The sequence below is a fragment of the Panthera onca genome, chromosome Y, assembly GCF_046562875.1.
Source record: "Panthera onca isolate mPanOnc1 chromosome Y, mPanOnc1 haplotype 2, whole genome shotgun sequence".
Classification (NCBI taxonomy): Eukaryota; Metazoa; Chordata; class Mammalia; order Carnivora; family Felidae; genus Panthera; species Panthera onca.
In genome coordinates, this window is record NC_138358.1 from 30,719,962 (window position 1) to 30,739,478 (window position 19,517).

The window sequence follows — 19,517 nt, forward strand, 5'->3', positions numbered from 1 at the left end:
CTTAATGCTTTGCTAGACGGAAAAACAACCTTAGCTTGACAATAGCAAGGCCTCTGGTATCTTAGGAGTCCTCTTTCACATATCACAGTCCCTCTGGAGACTTCCCTTTTGACTTGACCTCCCAATTCCATAGCATATAACCTGTCACTCTTCACAACCCCAGCGCAGTTCTTTCTGCCCACGGTCCTGTCCCTGTGCTTTAATAAAATCACCTTTTTGCACCAAAGACATGTTCAAGAATTCTTTCTTGGCCGTCGGCTCCCGACTCCCCACCATCTCCCCAAAACTTCATCAAGATGAACGTGGAAACTCAACACAAGCAAGTTGTTGCCTTTTCCACAACAAATCTTTTCTATTCCACAACCATCCCCTACTTTGTCACCCCCTAGCTCGTTACCCTGCTGCACTGATGCCAGCATGGCTCACATACGTTTTCCCATCAACGGCCATCTTTTTCTCCTTCCAGTATGAAAGATTCTTGGGGACAGTCCCTGTGTATTCTTTGTACCCCCAGTACTTAGTACACTGTCGACATAGAGTGCGCGTGGCACTGAGTGTTTTTCAATGAATTCATTCATTGTTATCAACGGATTCCACCCTATTTTGTCCTGTATTGCCTACCTAACTATGAAATTCAGATTCTTGGAAGAGACTCTCGGTGTTATAAGATGCTTAGTAGAGGTGGTGAGTTTTAAGACATTATATTGACACCACTAAAACCTCTTGGTGGAGAAACTCAATGAGCCCGTTCTCTGGCATGCCGGCAAAACAAAAAACTGACCCTCAGTATTCTTTCCCCAAGTTAGGCATCAGCAAATTAATGAGAGGAGAGAGGAGGCCCCTGCTCTTGGGCACCCGCAGGAACTTACTCCAGCTCCGGACACACCGTAAACACTTTCATCTAACGGAAGATAAGTTGTGAAATCGGATTTCTGAACCACAAGACAGTAAGACAGTCTTTTCCAGCGTCTGCTTTAGAGGAGGGTCTTCAACCTTGAGTCTAAAAATCCCCCTCAGGCCACTGAACATGTCCAGTATGATTTGCTTTTTTACAGAGAAATCACAGAATTTTCCGGCTGAAAGGGAATAACATACTTCTTAATTGAAGAGTGGTCAGGAAAGAAAACACATGGAGAGCAGTGCCCTGTGGCAGGCATTCAGGAGTTCTTTCTGCTTTCCTGATGGCTCAAGAAGCACCCACACCTTTTGCTGCCTGGAAAACTCTGTGCTAAACTTAGTTCTTTGAAGTTCTCTTTTGCATAGGAAACTTGCACATGAGCAGGAATCAAAGTTAAATTCAAAAGTGGATTTCAAGGACCATGCACACCTTGGGGAAGCATCACTGTCACGAATTCCCATGATAATACTGACTTGGGTGTTACTTGCTTGGGGCTTTCATTGCCCACACAAAGCTGGGTACGAGGGAGGGCAGAGAGTGCCATTTAGGAGTTAAGACAAGTCTCTTGGCCTCTTTGTACCTTAGTTTCCTCATTTGAAAAAAAAAAAATGGATTTTAAGACCTACTTTCCAGAATTCATACTGGGTTTATTAACACACACCTAACCAATCACTGTATGATATTTTTACATGTAGTTTTTTTTTTTTTTACATGTATTCATTTTCTATTTCACTTACAGCTTGTGTAAAAACGGCATTCCATGCCAGGCCTGAAATGTTCCAAAGCTCAGTTCGGTGAGTAAATTGCAACCAAGATTTCTACACACACACACACACACACAAAAACAAGACAAACAAAGAGAAAAAAAAGATATTCTTTCAGAATATTTATCCTTTGGCAGTGATTCTAATTTATAGATAATGAAACATAACCACAATACTCTCTCCATACACTAAAGAAATCTCACTAGGAAAGATACTTGCCTTTTTAAAAAAATATTTGCATGAAAGATTTATACTTTCATGTTTATACATGTGGTGCATTAGATACAAATCAGTAAATGCTCAATAAATACTTGTGTTAAGTAAGTATTTTTTTCTAGAGAAGTAAGTTTATTTCTCTAGAAAAACGTTTCACAACTTTAGCACTGTTGAGATTTATGGTTGGATAATCTTTGTTATGGGGGGGGGGGTGCTGCCCTGTGAACTGTAGGGTGTGACAGCAGCCCTGGCCTCCACCCACTAGATGCCAGGAGCACATCTACAGTCTGACAATCAAAAATGTCTCCAGACACTACCAAGTGTCACCTGGATGCAAAATCACCCTGGCAGAGAACTGCTGCTCTAGAACGATTCACTCTGATCTCTATAATAACTCTCACACCAAACTTTGCCACAGACAAAAAAGATTTGCTACATAATTTTAGTAGCTTTCGACTAATAAAGGTTCATTCATTCCAAATGAATAACAAAGAGGTTTACAATTAAGTTTAATACAAATTCCAAATATAATGAAATTATATTTGTAACTTACATAAACTTCAAAAAAGGTAGTGATTCAAATGTACGTCTTTCAATAGATTGTATTTTATTGCAGGATAAATCTCTAGGAAAAGGAAAAGGAAAATATTGCCTCAATTAGCTATAAGATATCTAATTAGTAGGATGGTAGTATTGAATAAGTAGCTTTTGGCTAAACTCTGAGTATTAGGAATTGTTAATTGAACCTTCCAGAGCCCCTAACCCTGTCCTCACCTTTCTTAAGAGTCTCACCTTTGTGATCTTCATACATAAAATATACAACTATAGATCTTGATAGATCTTGGAAGTAATGTTTCCTGAGAGCAGAAGAATTGATTAAATGACTTTTTGTGGCCTCATCAATTTCTAAATTATGAGCTCAAAGTTGTGATCGCCACATATAATTTCTTTTTTTTTTTTTTTTTTCAACGTTTATTTATTTTTGGGACAGAGAGAGACAGAGCATGAACGGGGGAGGGACAGAGAGAGAGGGAGACACAGAATCGGAAACAGGCTCCAGGCTCCGAGCCATCAGCCCAGAGCCTGACGCGGGGCTCGAACTCACGGACCGTGAGATCGTGACCTGGCTGAAGTCGGACGCTTAACCGACTGCGCCACCCAGGCGCCCCTATAATTTCTAACATTAAAAGGGATATTCTCACATTAGCACACCTTCCTGGTTTAGTTCTACTTCTTGACACCAAGTCAATACCAGAAGAGGTAAAAGATACCTTTTCATTTAACTTGAAAAGAAGTTACTCCTCTAATCAATACCTAACTTTGAACGAACTCAGAATTATATTATCATATTAATAGAAATTTATTTTTGGTTGTACGTTGCCTAAACGGTCTATGAATTTATCAATTGCTTCAGCTGCAAGTGGGGCCAACAAAAAAACAACACGGTCCTGGATTTTTATTTGGAAACACCCATTCTTGATTATGGTTGACCCTCTTATTTCCATGGATTTCAGCCGAGTCCCTCACTTTCCACCTACATGGGTACCACCATCTTCTGACTGGCATTTTCATCTCTGGTCTCTCCCATTCTAATCTATACTGCACACAGTCACCAGATTAATTCTCCAGGAGTGGTTCTCAAATATCAGAGTCACTTGGGAACTTACTCAAGATGCAAATTCTCAGCTCTACTCTGGACTGAGTGAATCAGGAACTGTGGAGGTGGAACCTGTGTTCTGACAAGGCCTCCCGGTGACCCTGGTGCAGTCTAAAGTTTGTCCTAGAGCACTGCTGTGATAACACGGTAGCCTGGCATATTATCCAAGGCCTTCAAAATCCTAAATCCGGCTCTAGTTTCCTACTCTACAGATACCAAAGAAATTTCTCCTGCACTTTGCCTTTCACTCACTCTATCTTGCAAGCATATTCTTCCCAAGATGTCTATCTGATGATACGTCATAGCCATTCAAGGTTCTGTTCAAACAGTATTTCTCTAGTAACTTCCCTGATCCAACTTGAAGTCTTCCCCCCCTCTTCTGTGTTCCAAAAACAACTTATACTTCTCATTGCCCAAATCCATTTCTTCCCCTCCCCCTCTCCTCCTCCTCCTTCTTCTCCTTCTTTTAATTTTTTAAAGTAGACTCCACGCCCAACCTGGGGCTTGAACTCACGACCCTGAGATCAAGAGTCGCATGCTCTACTGACTCAGCCGGTCAGGTGCCCCAATTTCTTCTTAATATAGTTATTCTGGCATTCCATTTCCTCTGGGCATAAACTCCATGAAAGTATGGACTAGTCTTGCTCATCTGCGTTGTCTACTGTGTTTAAAACTGATGCATGGACAAAGAACAAACTCAAATATTTATAAAATAAATTAACAGCTGGGTAGTGAGTAGAAGGAGCAAAACGACTGAAAAGAAATGTGGTTTTACGACTTTGTGGCTCCCTCTTCTGCACTTTGTCAGTGCTTCATCATCCATTTAGTGCTTAGGCATTATGGTTTAAGCTTCTGTTTATTTTCCCTGTGAAATCATGAGTTCCTACAAGGGTGGGAAGCCTGTCTTAACCATCTGCGTGCCTATGGTACTGGGCATAGGGCCTGTCACATTCTTTTTTAGGTTTTGATTCACATTTTTTTTGAATGAATGAATGAGAACACTTCACCTGACATGAAATAATTGGCTTACAAAGTACCTCATAGTAGAAATAATGAAAGGCCCTATCCATTGCGCAGTTTGTCTCTTTTGGTTTTCTCCAAACTGTGTTTGTAACGTTTGGAGCCCAGATGGCAGAGGTAGCCAAGAAGACCAATACAAAGTGGTTGTCCCCTAAGACTTGGAAGGTTTGATAATTTGAAGGGCTATTTTTAGTGTCATATGAGATTCTTTTTACTCACTACCCTTAAGCCTTCCACATTTGCAAGAAGAATCTATTTTCTAAAGCACATCATTAATAAGGATTAATGAGGGGTGCCTGGATGGCTTAGTCGATTGAGCATCTGACTTCGTTCGGTTCAGGTCATGATCTCACTGCTCATGAATTCGAGCCCCGCATCAGGCTCTGGGCCAACAGCTCAGAGACTGAAGCCCGCTTCGGATTCTGTGTCTCCCTCTCTCTCTGTGCCTACCCTGCTCATACTCTGTCTCTCTCTCTCTCTCTCTCAAAAATAAATAAACATTAAAAAAATTTTTTAAAAAGGATTAATGAAATACACAGCTTTGCATGGCATGGACAAAGAATAAACACTGAACCTCCATAGCAAAGAACATTAGTATCTCTGTATGTCTAATGTACAGAGATATATGCAAACATTTCTTCCTTGACAATGAGGCTGGAGAGATGTTTATTCTGTAATTAGCGAAGTTAGAGGCATTTCTGATGTTTGTTTAGTGTAAACATTTCTAACTATACCACTTAACCATCATTATATTTTTAAAGATTTCATTTTTTTTAAGTAATCTCTATACCTAACATGGGGCTCTAACCTACAACCTCGAGATCAAGAGTTGCAGACTCTAATGACTGAGACAGCCACGTGCCCCTTAGCCATCATTTTTTTAATGTTTATTTATTTTTGAGAGAGACAGAGCATGAGTGGGGGAGGGGCAGAGAGAGAGGGAGACAGAATCTGAAACAGGCTCCGGGCTCTGAGCTGTCAGCACAGAGCCCGACACGGGGCTCAAACCCACAAACTGTGAGATCACGACCTGAGTCAAAGTCGGACGCCCAACCAACTGAGCCACCCAGGAGCCCCAACCCCTTAACCATCATTTTAAACATCTATTTTTATGGTGGCATAAGAATTTCCACACTGATCACAGGAATCTACTCCTGAAGCCAAGTGCACATTGTATGTTAGCTAACTTAACAATAAATGACATAAAAAATAATAATAAAAAAATAAACTAATAAAATTTCCCACACTGAAATCCTTAATCTCTTAATAATTTAATATGTACTTGGTAATACTGCTTACATAATTCACCTGCTTAGTTAAATATTTAATATTTAAATATTTAATTTAGATTAAATTATTTAAAAATTCTGGGTTAATGGCATTCAAATTAATGTAAGTGTTCTATATTTTCTTGTCTTGTAGGTGACAATTTGAGGTTAACTTCAATTCCTCTCATTTTACTAAGCCAACTTTTTCAAACCTTTTCTGTAAAGGCCAGACAGTAAATATTTTAGGCTTTGCAGGCCATATACGGTCTCTGTCACATATTCTCTGTTTCTTTCTCTTCTTTTCTCTTTTACAGCCCTTTAAGAACATGAAAATCATTCTGAACTCATAGGTTGTATCAAGACAGACCATACACAGGATTTGATCCATGGGCCATAAATAATAAATATAAATAAAAGCAGATGGTATATGAACACTTACATAACAAGGTTCATATGGGTGTCCATAATTGCTCAGACTTCATTACCCCTTTTCCTCTACAACTGAAGGGCTTTTTCCTATATCTTGTCTATAAAATTAAAAAGTTGAAAATGCATAGGAGGTATTTAATGCTAGAGATGGGCTGGGTCCCCACAGACTTACAGAGTTATAGAATTTAATAGAGAGAATTATAGAATTCCACTATAGAGAATTATAGAATTCTACTGTTAGAAGAAATTGTTGCAATTATCCAATTTGAACCCTGTATTTTTTAATAAATAATATAACTAAAAACTCATAATAAATGATGAACTGATTAACTTACAAATACTGGAGGGATAGCAGGCCTTCAAATGTGTCTTTATGTAATTCGGTCAGATAATTGTCCCTGAGAATTCTGCAAAATGAAAAGGTCATTTCTGGGTCAAAATGCAAAAATAACTACAACTATTTGCTACACAGGACCGCTAGATGTGAGAGAAACCTGGGTAATGGTGCCACCAAATACACTAATTCTTATTTAATGTAGGGATGGTGATCTCTGCTGTTTGATTCAAATCTTTTCTTCTCACATACTCCTTTGTCTCTCCCTCTCTCTCTCTCTCTCTCTCTCTCTCTCTCTCTCTCACACACACACACACACACACACACACACACACACACACCCCTATCCACTCTTCACACCAAAATGTACATTTAATGCCTACTCTCTGGATCACAAAATCTCTGTTAGAACCCAGCCCTGAGTGGCAAAAACATGGACAGAACTGCCACTTCCTCCTCTCTTTTCCCAAATTTTATTGTGGAAGCCCTATTTATAACCATATCAGTGCTACAAGTAAAGCCATCTAATTTTTTTCCCCATCTAAAAAATATCTGTGAGAACTAAAAATGTGCATAAAATGCACATAACATAAATGCTCAGTTTAATAAGTATAGAGTAAATACCCGTGTAACACTATTTGTTCATTCTACTGTTGGTGGATACTAGATTTTTCTAATTTTTAGTTATTATAAACAGTGCTGCTTTGGACATTTTTCTGTTTATATCCTAGTACACATTTGCCTAAGTTTCTCCAGGATTTAACAGGGGTACAAAATTGTCTTCCTAAGAGGTTGTGCTATTTCAAGCTGGCAGATTGAAACATGCCAAGTCTCTACCAAACTCCAAACTCCACCAAAGTCCCTAAGGATGATTAGAAAAGATACAATTAGAAAATCCACAACCTTAGCTCAAAGCCAAGGGAGTAGCTCTACAAACACTCCCCACCAGAAATGCCTTGGAGCCACCTACAGGGTGATTAGCTGGGATACTGCAGTAGGACCAAGGACAGCACATCAACCCCACATCCTTCCTCCTTGGATCTGGCAGCAAAGGGTGTTTTCTTCCAGGCAGGAGCCATTGGTGTTAGAAGGGGGCAGGGTCCCAGAACCCTGGAGGAAGGGTATACACTCTGACTAGCCATTAGAAGTCACCTCCCACCTCTTCTTTAACTCTCAGGGGGACCTGTCACCAATAACAAGCCCCGTGGTTCATTTCACCTCTTCCTTAGGACCAGAAAACAGAAGCAAGTCAAATCTCAACTACAAAGATAAATTGCACTCAGGAATGACCAAATGGAGTGAGAAAGCCAATTCTATTCAGGACAGAAAATAAAAAACAAATATAACAGCTTATAGTCAATGACACAGTTAACAGAGAAAACACAAAAGGATTTGAGAATACCAACATTAATGGGGCACCTGCGTGGCTCAGTCGGTTAAGCATCCGACTTTGGCTCAGGTTGCAGTCCATGGGTTCAAGCCCTGCACTGGGCTCTGTGCTGAAGCTCAGAGCCTGGAGCCTGCTTCCGATTCTGTGTCTCCCTCTCTCTCTGCCCCTCCCCAACTTGCACTCTGTCTCTCACTCTCTCTCTCTCTCAAAACTAAACAGTATACAAAATTTAGAATGGCATCATTAATATATCCTCAGACAGAGGTAAACAGTACATCTAATAAAAAGAACCAACTCAAGATTATATGAATGAAAAGTATTATCATTAGTAAAAAACTCAGTCTATGAGCAGCAGAAACGGTCGTTGAATAAATTAGAAAACTTGAGAGATCTGGCCACTGATTTCTTACCAATACTTGAAATTCTATGTATTTATTATATTTACATATTTGTTTTTATATTATATATTTGTAAACCCCTTGACAAGTGGGATATTTGGTCAGTTTTGTTCTTGGGCTTATATCCCTGGCATGTAAAACAGTTCCTGGGACATAGGAGATGCTCCATAAATATTTGTTGAATGAATTCAGAAAGTGACAGGTATCAATTTGCAAATATACTACTTTTAATTAAAACAAATCATTCATTTATCATCATTTATGAGAATAAGTACAACTTCACAGGAAAACAAATGTCTTTCTCCACCTCCGCCCCAATTTGTGACTCAATCTTTTGAGACAAGAACCTTTTGAGAATTTCATAAAAGCTATGGAATGGACCCTTTCCCTAGAAAACTGCACTTTCTTGAATACGTGCAAAGGTGTGCATGCGATTTCAATTTGCAGACCATCCCTTTAGGGCTCAGGTCCGTGAATAGAATGGACTGAATTTGTGGGTGCCAAACTTGGATGGGAAATAGAATCACATCTCTATTTTCACAAACCTCTAACTAGAATTAGCATTTCCTTCCATTATGAATGTAGGCAACAAACCACAGATTAGTGTAGTTAATTTGGTCCCCAGCAGAAATCAGATATTTTCATATCACATATTTGGCGTGGATATCTCAAAATATCATTTATTCTCATCAGTACCTTGAAGTTATAATAGTTAGTAGGCGTACCATTATATTTTGTTATTTAATATTCTAACAGAAGCAGATTTATTGCTATATCACTAATCTTTTTAAAAAATTTTTGAAAACTCTATTTCCACATAATTTCCTTTTCCTATATATTTTAACTTATTATACATTTGAAAACATTATCCCAAGAACATAAGCTTCTGCAGATCATCAATACATATATAGAAGGGTGCCTGGGTGGCTCAGTCTGTTAAGTGTCCAACTTCAGCTCAGGTCATGATCTCACGGTTCGTGGGTTCGAGCCCCACATTGGGCTCTCTGCTGACAGATCAGAGCCTGGAGCCTGCTTCCAATTCTGTGTCTCCCTCTCTTTCTGCCCCTCCCCTGTTCATGCTCTGTCTCTCAGCAATAAATAAATGTTGAAAAAAATTTTTTTTAAAATTTGATATATAGAAAAAAAGGTTAAAAATCCTGCCCCAGGGGACTATTGACCCATAGTTAAAAACTTCTGTCTTACAAGGCATAACCCTCAAGCTGAATTAGAAATCATCAAATCTTGGGGCACCTGGGTGGCTCAGTTGCTTAAGTGTCTGACTTCGGCTCAAGTCATCATTTCACAGTTTGTGGGGTCGAGCCCCACATCAGGCTCTGTGCTGACAGCTCGGAGCCTAGAGCCTGCTTTGGACTCTGTGTCTCCCTCTCTCTCTGCCCCTTCCCTGCTCACTCACTCTCTCTCTCTCTCTCTCTCTCTCTCAAAAATAAATAAACATTTAAAAATTTTTTAAGAATCATCAAATCTTACCAGATTCATCTTCTAGTATATAAACTACCAAATACACGCTTTTCAAAAAATATTTTTTTAATTTCAGTTTATTTTTTTTAATAGGTAATATATATTTGCATGGCTCAGAATTCCAAAGGTATATAATACACAATTCAAAGTTTTTCTCCTACCCCTGTCCCTCAGCCTACCCACTCTCTCCACTCTCTCTTGTTCCTTGTGCCAAATTACTTTCATTTTTCTTACAAGTTTGGGAAATAAGATCTCCAAGTTAGATACTATCATGAGAAAATATAAACTATATATAGTATTTAAGAAATTCATAAAATTCATAAGAAAACAACTACCTTGTTCTACCATTTGTCCCTTACCAGTAAGGTTATCAGACTAAGGGGCAGGGGGGAATCTACTTTAGGGGGATCATAATCCCTACATTTAGATTACTATGACTGTTATGTCTTTTATTATTAATTCAGAAGTCATTTATGACTTATCTACCCAAGTTGAACTAATGATATGACACACAATCTGTCATGAAAAATGCCAGTCAGTTACTTTGAGTATAATATTGTTTCCAAAATTACTTGTGTCTACACTGACTTTTTCTACAAATCAATTTAAAAAAAAGATAACAACAAAATTGGCAAAGGACAGAAAATTCAGACAAGAAACACAAATGCCCAGGAAACATACAGAGATATTTAAATGTATACGTAATCAGAAAAATTCAAATTCAGAAGGGACCCATTTTATTCACCCACCAGATCAGCCAAGAAATGGAGAATATCCAAGAGTGGGAGGGTAGGAGGAAATGAATGCTGTCATGGTGTATGGATTGGTGTGTAAATTGGCACACCTTTTTTGAGGGCAATTAAAATTGTATATATCGACATCGTCTTCATCCCAACAGTTCCATTTCCAGGGATCTATTCTACAGAAATACCCACCCACGTACACAAAGATGCATGTATGAGGTGGTCCATGCAGCAATGCATGTAATAAGAAAACTGGACACAGCCTAAACATCCATCAGGAGGGGAATTACTAAATCGTAATACACTCATACTATGGAATATTATGCAGCAGCTTGCATGGATGGGGTAACCCTCTATGTACTGGAAGAAAAAAAGTCTAAGACATACCACGAAGCAAAAGAATCGAGTTGTAGGATGTTACAATTTATGTAAAAAAAAGATAAGAAACTCACACAACAAACCTATTTTGCTGTAAATATGTATGTAGGCAAATGCATGGAAAAAGGTCTGGAAGGATATATACTAAATCCAGAGTAGTGGCTATCCCAGCAGTGGGGGGATTAGAACATAAGGCAGGTGTTCACTAGATCTGTTATTTCATCAAAAAAAATTTTTTTAATGTTTATTTATTTTTGAGACAGAGAGAGAGAGGGAATGAATGAGCAGGAGAGGGGCAGAGAGAGAGGGAGACAGAATCCGAAGCAGGCTCCAGGCTCTGAGCTGTCAACACAGAGCCCAACGTGGGGCTTGAACCCACGAACCGTTGAGATTATGACCTGAGCCGAAGTTGGACACTTAACCGAATAAGCCCCCCAGGTCCCCCTGTTATTTCATTTTTATATATTGAGACTATAATCACGTATTCCTTGTATAATGGAAAATAAGTTGAAATTGATTCTAATTTTAAAGGGAACCTGCCAAATTTAATTTTTAAAATAAACACAGATGGGGCGCCTGGGTGGCTCAGTCGGTTAAGCGGCCGACTTCAGCTCAGGTCATGATCTCGCGGTCCGTGAGTTCGAGCCCTGCGTCGGGCTCTGTGCTGACAGCTCAGAGCCTGGAGCCTGTTTCAGATTCTCTGTCTCCCTCTCTCTGACCCTCCCCCGTTCATGCTCTGTCTCTCTCTGTTTCAAAAATAAATAAACGTTAAAAAAAAAATTAACACAGAATTGCAATCGGTAGAGGTCGAGTTGGGATATGGAAGGGGAAACACCTTTCCTCAGAGCTACTGACTTCAAAGTTCTGGACCAAGAAGGACCTTAGAATGCAGTTAGTTTTTTTTTTTGTTTTTTTTTTTTTTTGTATTCGTATTTGGAGAGAATATACTCACAGTTTCTCAGCCCAACGGTATCCCTTCCATACATTTTCATCAATGTGAGAAATAGAGTTTCCTTGGAAATTTCTGTGAAGAAACACAGTTCAGATCCTTGAATAGGTAGGAAAGGAATGAACAGAATAAATAAAAGAATCACTGGCAACCTTGTGGGGAATATTCCAATGCAGTAAATGCCAACTTTCTAATTTCCGCGGCTATCAGCATCCCAGGTGGTGCAATTAATAAAGAGATAGCGTGGGGCCACTGGCACAAACAAGCCAGCTCCTTAGAACCTGAACTTCCTATTTGTTCCATTCCTTGGGTAGATAACGCCTGTTAATTACTCTGGAGATAAGTATTTTTTTCCCCCAAATCACTTATGTGTCTAAAATGGTTCCTTCCACAAATCAATGAGAAAATAATAATTCAACGAAAAAAATGGTAAAAAATTTACCATTATCAGCAAACAAATGTAAAGAAGCCCTCTACTGAAACCTCTCTAGGTGTTAGAAGGATAAGGGAAGTTAGAAATTAGAATAACTAACATGGAAAGATTTCTTAGACATATTGTATAGGGAAAAGCAACAAATCACTGGGCAAGGAATTAAAAAGTATCCCCTCATTAGGAAATTAGGAAAAAATGCAAAGGAAAGAGATGGGAAGGAAGGACACACACCAAAAAGGTGACAGGAGTTATCTTATGAGTGGTAGGGAGGGTGGGGTGGGATTTTCACGTTTTATCCTCTATACCTGTGACATTAAAAACAAAAAAAAGTATCCATGATAATTCATGTATCCATGAATTACACATGTTTAAGAGAAGCTATTAAATGCCTGAGGTTCAGTTTCAACCGCTAACTCTGCGTATGACTTTGAATCTTTACCTTTAGTTTTGTCCTCTTCCCTCAGCAACAGCTTACCTGGTCAGTTTATATACACATTTTTTTCAGGGGAGTCAGGAATAAATTCAAAACAGATACCCATCTGCCCATGTGCCTGGTGGACATTTCCAGTCAACCTGAAGCCTTCTGGTTGCTCTGTGTTCCCTGGTAAAAGATGCCTCAACTTCCATCATTCTCCTTATCTGGGACAGAAGTTTCAGAGTAATATCTGAGTTTTCTCTTTCCCGTGCACACCCCACCCGCGACTGTCATCAGTTAGTCTATCTTGTCACTTCCTCCTTTGCAGTGCTCTCAAGGCTTTTCTTTCTACTCTTTTCAGCCACTCTGAGTCGGCCCCTTGTTACTTTATTCCCAGGTTTTGTTAGAACATTCTATCTGGTCTCGCTGGATCAAGCTCTCCTCTCCAGATCGGCCTATATGGGGAACTGAAAATAATCCTGTTTCAGCGTTCTGTATATCTCATGCTTGAAAACTTTCAATGGCTCTCTATAACTCAGAATCTAACGTTCAAACCTCTCTAGCTGATAGTCAAGGTTTCTCGTAATTGGATCTTTAACTGCTTAACCTAATTCTTAATTCCTGATCATTCCTGCAGCCGTGCCTTTGCCTAGACTTATACCCATTTTTTCTCTATTTAACACATCAGAGCCACTCTTTAAGTCTCAGCTAAAGTGTTAGCTTATCCATGCAGCTCTCCCTGACCTCCATACTCCGCTGATTACAGAGTCTGCTGAATTCCAACACCCATGGTACCTCTTTTAGTACTTAATTACATGCCACCTCCCTTTTTATGACCATTTCCTTTCTTCCCACCTGTCATTTCATGTTCTGAAGACGATTTCATCCTAGTGTGGCGCCCATAGTACTTACTCTTGGGTTGGGCCCAAACTGAGTACTGTATGTGGAAGGCCGGGCGTCAAAGATGAGGTCTGGGGAATCAAAATAATAACAGCTAACACTCATATTTCGCCAGGCACTGATCCAAGTGCTTCATATGTATTACCTCATCTAGATCTCACCATAATCCCATGAGATGGTAACTATCATAATTTCCATTTCACAGAAAAGGAAACTGAGTCACAAAGCTAATAGATGACAGACCTCGGCCCAAACGCAGGCAATCTAGTTCCAGAATCTCTACTCTTCACTACTCTGTTGTATCCTATTATAGAGGATGGAGCAAAAATGGGAGAGTAGAGGTTAAGGAATGAAATAATGGGGCTAAAAATTGGATAAGGAAAAAGAATAAGGACAATTACAAGTAAAAGATTGCAGAAGGGCGAACAGTAGTAAAAAGGAAAATGAAGATAAGGGATAGTTGACAAAGAAAAGGTAAAAACAGAAAGTCAGTCAACGTGGTTGGGGAGATGAGGAAGGCCCAGGACGACATTGAGGAAGAGACTGCCATGTCAAGCAGGAGGCAGAGAACAAACAAGTAAAGGCGATTCTTACAAGATGGTGAAGGTGCCGTTGTAGGTGTCGGGCTCCAGCACGGGCACTCTGCGGAGCCTCTGCTGTGGGCTGAGACCAACACACGACAGTGTCTCCTCTTTGCAGGTACAGCGCTCACATATTTTGAGGTCTGTGGTGGCATTCTGTTCTGGTTGCCAAGTTAAAGTTGTGTATGCCTTTTCTGAGGTATACTTTACAAAATGCACCACAGGATGTTCAGTTGTTGGAGGAAAACCTGTCTCAAATGACTCTGGTTGCTGACTTACAGGAATTTCTAGGTCCATAGGTGGAACCGTGACTTCAGTCAGGTTTCGATGTTGACTCTGAACCTGTTTTGGATGTGCAAGTGTCACCTCAAGGTCCTTTGGGGGAGGAGTTGTAGTCTTCTTCAGGGTTGTCGAATGTTCAGCCTCTGTAATAGGTTCTGGAGTTATAGTAAGCTCCACATGACGAAATGGGATGATGGGTGATGCTGGATGCTGACCTTGATCCTTACTTGGAGTTGGAACTGTCACTTCCTGCTGGAATGGATATTGAACTACAACCTCCTTAGGTGGCTCTGGAGGCTGAGTTGGGGTGTCTCGCATGGTTGGAGAAGGTTCAGTCTCCACACTGGATCCTGCAGTTACAGTAAGTTCCAGGTCCATAGGTGGAACTGTGACTTCAGTCAGGTTTGGATGCTGACTCTGAACCTGCTCTGGATGTGCAAGTGTCACCTCAAGGTCCTTTGGAGGAGGAGCTGTAGTCTCCTTCACGGGTGTAGAATGTTCAGCCTCTGTAGTAGGTTCTGGAGTTATGGTAAGCCCCAAGTCCACACGATGAGCTGTGACACTGGGCAATGTTGGTTGCTGACCTTGATCCTTACTTGGAGTAGGAACTGTCACTTCCTGTTGGGACGGATACTGAACAACCTCCTTAGGTGGCTCTGGAGGCTGGGTTGGGGTCTCTTGCATGGTTAGAGAAGGTTCAGTCTCTGTAGTGGATTCTGGAGTTACGGTAAGCCCTGGGTCCAAAGGTTTAACTGTGACTTTAGTTAAGGTTGGATGCTGAATGTGCTCTGAATGTGGAAATGTCACCTCAAGGTCCTTTGGAGGAGCGGTAGTTTGCTGCAGGGCTGAGGAATGTTTAACATCCGTAGTGGGTTCTGTAGTTACAGTAAGCACCAAGTCCAAAGGCTGAACTGTTACATTAGGTGACGATGGATGACGAGCTTGATCCAGACCTGGAGTTGGAACTGTCACCTCCTGAAACAGTGGAGGCTGAACTACAACCTCCTTAGGTGGCTCTGAAGGGTGACCTGGGATCTCTTGCGTGGTTGAAGTTTCAACCTCTGTAGTGGGTTCTGGAGTTATGGTCAGTTCCAGGTCTAAAGGCTGAACTCTGACTTCAGTCAAATTTGGATGCTGAGCCTGGACCTGCTCTGGATGTGGAGGTGTCACCTCAGTGTCCTCTGGAGGAGCTAGAGTCTGCTGCATGATTGTAGACTGCTCAGCCTCCACAGTAGGTTCTGGAGTTACAGTAAGCTCCAGGTCAGCAGGCTGAACAGTAACATTGGGCAAGTTTGGATGCTGAGCTTGCTCTTGTCCTAGAGGTGGAACTGTCACCTCATTATGGACTGGAGGTTGTGCTACAACCTCCTCAGGTGGCTCTGGAGGCTGAACTGGGGCCTCCTGCTGGGCTGGAGGAGTTTCTGCCTCCTTAGAGGGCTCCGGAGGTTGAGTTGGAGACTGCTGCAGAATTGGAGATGGTTCTACCTTCTCAGGGGCCTCTGAAGGCTGAGCTTGTACCTCCTGTTGTGTTAGAGAAGGTTCTATCTCCTTAAGTGGCTCGAGAGGTAGAGATAGGGTTTCCTGCTGGACTGGAGATGGTTCCACCTTCTCAGGAGGGTCTGAAGGCTGAGGTGGGGCCTCCTGCTGTGTGGAAGGTTCTACCTCCTTAGGGGGCTCAGGGGATACAACTGGGGCTCCCTGCTGAGTTGGAAAAGATTCTGCCTCATTACCGGGCTCTGAAGGCTGAGCTGGGGGCTCCTGAGGTGTGGGAGAAGGTTCCACCTCCTTAGGGGGCTCAGGGGATATAGCTGGGGACTCCTGGAGGACTGGAAACTGAGCTGGGGCCACCTGCTGGGTTGAAGATTCAACCTCCTCAGGGGTCTGTGGATGCTGAGCTGGGGACTCCTCCTGGGTTGTAGGTGGTTCACTCCCCTCGGAGGCCTGTGGGTGCTGACCCTGGCCCTCCTCCTGGAGAGGGGAAGGTTCACCCTCTTCCTGGGCCTCTGGAAGCTGAGTCGGGGCCTCCTCCTGGGTTGAGGATGATTCACCCTCCTCAGGGGCCTGTGATTGCTGAGCTAGGGCCTCCTGCTGGGTTGTAGAAGGTTCAACTTCTCCAGGATATTCTGGATACTGAACTGGGGTCTCCTGCTGTGTTGGAAGTTTCTCCTGTGTGGTAGATTCTGGAGATTGCGTTGGAGTCTCCTGTTGGACTGGCAAAGATTCAACCTCAGGGGACTGTGGAGGCAGAGTTGGGGCTTCATGCTGGGTTTCAAAAGGTTCCACATTAAGAGGCACTGAGGGCTGAGCTATAGTCTCGTGCCGAACTGCAGAAGGTCCCACCTCTGTAGTGGGTTCTGCAGTCATGGTAAGCTGCACATCTGGAGGTTTCACACTGACATTGGGCAGGTTTAAATGTTGATCATGGTAGTGACCTGGAGGTGAAACTGTCATCTTATGATGCCATAGAGGTTGAGCTGGGTGCTCCTGCTGGGTTGGAGAAGGTTCCACCTCCCTGGAAGGCAGCTCTGGAGGCTGAGCTGGTTGCTCTTGCAGGGTTGCAGAAGATTCTATCTCCCCTGGAGACTGAGCTGGAGTCTCCTGCTGGGTTGAAGATTCTGCCTCATTAAGGAGCTCTGCAAGCTGAGCTAAGGCCTCCTCCTGGGTTGGAGAAAGTTCAGCTTCTCCAAAACGGTCTGGAAGCTGAGCTGGGGGTTCCTGTTTGCTTAGAGAAGGCTTACCTTCCTCAGGAGGCACTGAAGGCTGAGCTGGGGTCTCCTGCTGCCTTAGAGAAGGATCAATCACCCCAGGAGGCTCGGAAGGCTGACCTGGGGTCTCCTGCTCACTTGAAGGCTCAACCTCCTCTGGAGGCTTACCCGAGGTCTCTTGCTGGGTTAGAGAAAGTTCTGCTTCCTCAGTATGTTCAAGAGGCTGAGGTGGGGCCTCTTGCTGGGCTATAGAAGATTCAACACCTTTATCAGGCCCTGGAGTTGTGGTAAATTCCACATCTAAAGGCTTACCTATAACCCTGGGAAACATTAAATAATCTGGATACTGACCTAGAGGTAGAGATGTCACCTCATCACTTACTGCAAGTTGAGTTAAATACTCGATAGGGAACTCTGGAACTAGAGTTGGGGCCTCCTGCTGGACTGGGGTAGGTTCAACCTCCTCGAGGCGCTCTGCAGGCTGAGGAGGGGCCTCCTGCTGGACTGGGGTAGGTTCAACCTCCTCGAGGCGCTCTGCACGCTGAGCAGGGGCCTCCTGCTGGACTGGGGTAGGTCCAGCCTCCTCAGGGTGCTCCGCAGGCTGAGTTAGAGTTATGGTAAGATCCAGAGGTTTAACAGTGACATTGGGGAAGCTTGGCTTCTGAGCTTCACTCTGACTTGGAGATAGCACATTTACTTCATGATGTGCTAACAGTTGAGATATGATGTCCTTAGATGGCTCTGGAGGCTGAGCAGGGGCCTCCTGGGGGGTTGGAGAAGGTTCCACTTCCTCGGGGGCCTCTGTAGGATGAGCTGAGGCTTCCTGCTGGACTGAAGAAGGTTCGACCTCTTCAGGGGTACTTGAAGGCTCAGCTGGGGCCTCTTGTGGGTTTGCTGAATTTCCATCCTTAAGGGACTCTGGATGCTGAGATGGAGCCTCCTGCTCAAGTAGAGATGTTTCTGTCTCTTCAGAGGGCTCTGGATGCTGAGCCTGAGCCTCCCCTTGGGGCAAAAAAGATTCAGCTTCCTCAGGGGACTCTAGATGATTTGGGGTCTTCTGCAAGGGTGGAGAAATTTCAGCCTCCTCAGAGAAGTTTGGAAGTTGATCTGGTCCCCCTGGGAAACCCATAGGTAGGTTCTCCTCAGGATACAGGAGACCCATATTGGAATCTAAATAATCATCCTGCAGCTGTTGTTGTAGGTGCTCTTTATTTGCAAATTGGTTTGGAGTTCTAACAACTTTGGCAAGCCTTCGATGCTGAGCTAGATCTTTCTTCAGGTTTAGGGGTGAAACAATAAACTTTGTTGGCTTTGAACTCTGACTATCCAGAGATGGAACAAGTATTTCAAATGACTGGTGATCTTCGGCCTGATCTAAACCTACAGTTTTAGTCTTACTTTTGAGTTGAGGAGGCGGAGCTATGGTCTGATTCTGATCCCAACCTGGCACTGGAACCACCTCTGGGAGCCTTTGATGCTGGGTTAGCTGGTCATTCAGATCCTCATCTGGCCCTGGGGGTAGCTCACCAAACGAATCCGTGTCCAGGAATGGAACCAAAGTCTCGGTCAACTCCTTAGGCGGGGCCAACATCTGGGCTGGAGCAGAGGACCCCGGGTAATTAAAGCCCCCCGGCTCAGCTGGGCGTGTAAGTGCCTGGGGCGATTCGGGCGGGGGATCAGAGGAGCGAGAAGACCAGGGCTCAGCCGCCTCCAGGGGGTCGGAAGTCAGCTGGGCAGGGTCCAGGGCCCACTCCGGAGGCTGAGCTGCCTGGACCAGCAGCCACAACGGTTGCCACATAAAGAGAAGCAGTGGGGCCAACAGGCGCAGCCGGGACATGACACGCGGAGGCTCCGGGGTGCAGCGACCCAGGCGAGTGGGGTACTGGCGCTGGGCCCTGAGCGGGAGCCAAACCATTATGGCAGCCCCGTGATGCGCGCGCGCAGTTAGCAACTGTGCGCCCTCCCCGCCCACGTCCCACCCTTTATTTATGACATCTTTATTTACACCACCTTTATTAGCTCCCTGGAGATGGGCTCCGCACCAGCAGAGCGGGCCCTTTTCCCAGAATCACTTGGGGCCCAGGCCTCCCTCCACCCTGCAAAGGCCACCACTCCCCCCCACTCCCCCCCTCCCCCCTCCCCCCCCCTCCCCTGCCCGGGGCTGCTCACAGCAAGGTAGTACTTGGACTCAGATCTGGGTGGCCCCGCACTCCCGCAGCTCTGAGGGGTGGAAGGGTGGGGGAGTGGAGCAGAGCTTCCAAGGAAGCCACAGGACCTG

General features: G+C 43.3%; 1 protein-coding gene and 1 long non-coding RNA gene across 2 annotated transcripts; one reads left to right on the plus strand and one right to left on the minus strand.

The window, feature by feature from the left end:
- The first annotated feature begins 667 nt into the window (after positions 1–667).
- Positions 668–6,324, plus strand: LOC144615228 (uncharacterized). Its single transcript, XR_014137063.1, has 3 exons — positions 668–947; positions 1,638–1,692; positions 5,978–6,324. It is a non-coding gene; the product is annotated as an uncharacterized LOC144615228 (long non-coding RNA).
- LOC145714931 (uncharacterized) lies at positions 933–19,177 on the minus strand. Its single transcript, XM_081794465.1, has 7 exons — positions 15,594–19,177; positions 14,266–15,236; positions 11,927–11,998; positions 6,588–6,659; positions 2,432–2,503; positions 1,636–1,716; positions 933–1,076 (listed from the first exon to the last, which is right to left on the minus strand). Exons 1-7 carry the CDS (start codon positions 19,152–19,154, stop codon positions 1,061–1,063), a joined length of 4,845 nt encoding a protein of 1,614 aa, XP_081650591.1. The 5' UTR covers positions 19,155–19,177; the 3' UTR covers positions 933–1,060.
- Positions 19,178–19,517: the final 340 nt, after the last annotated feature.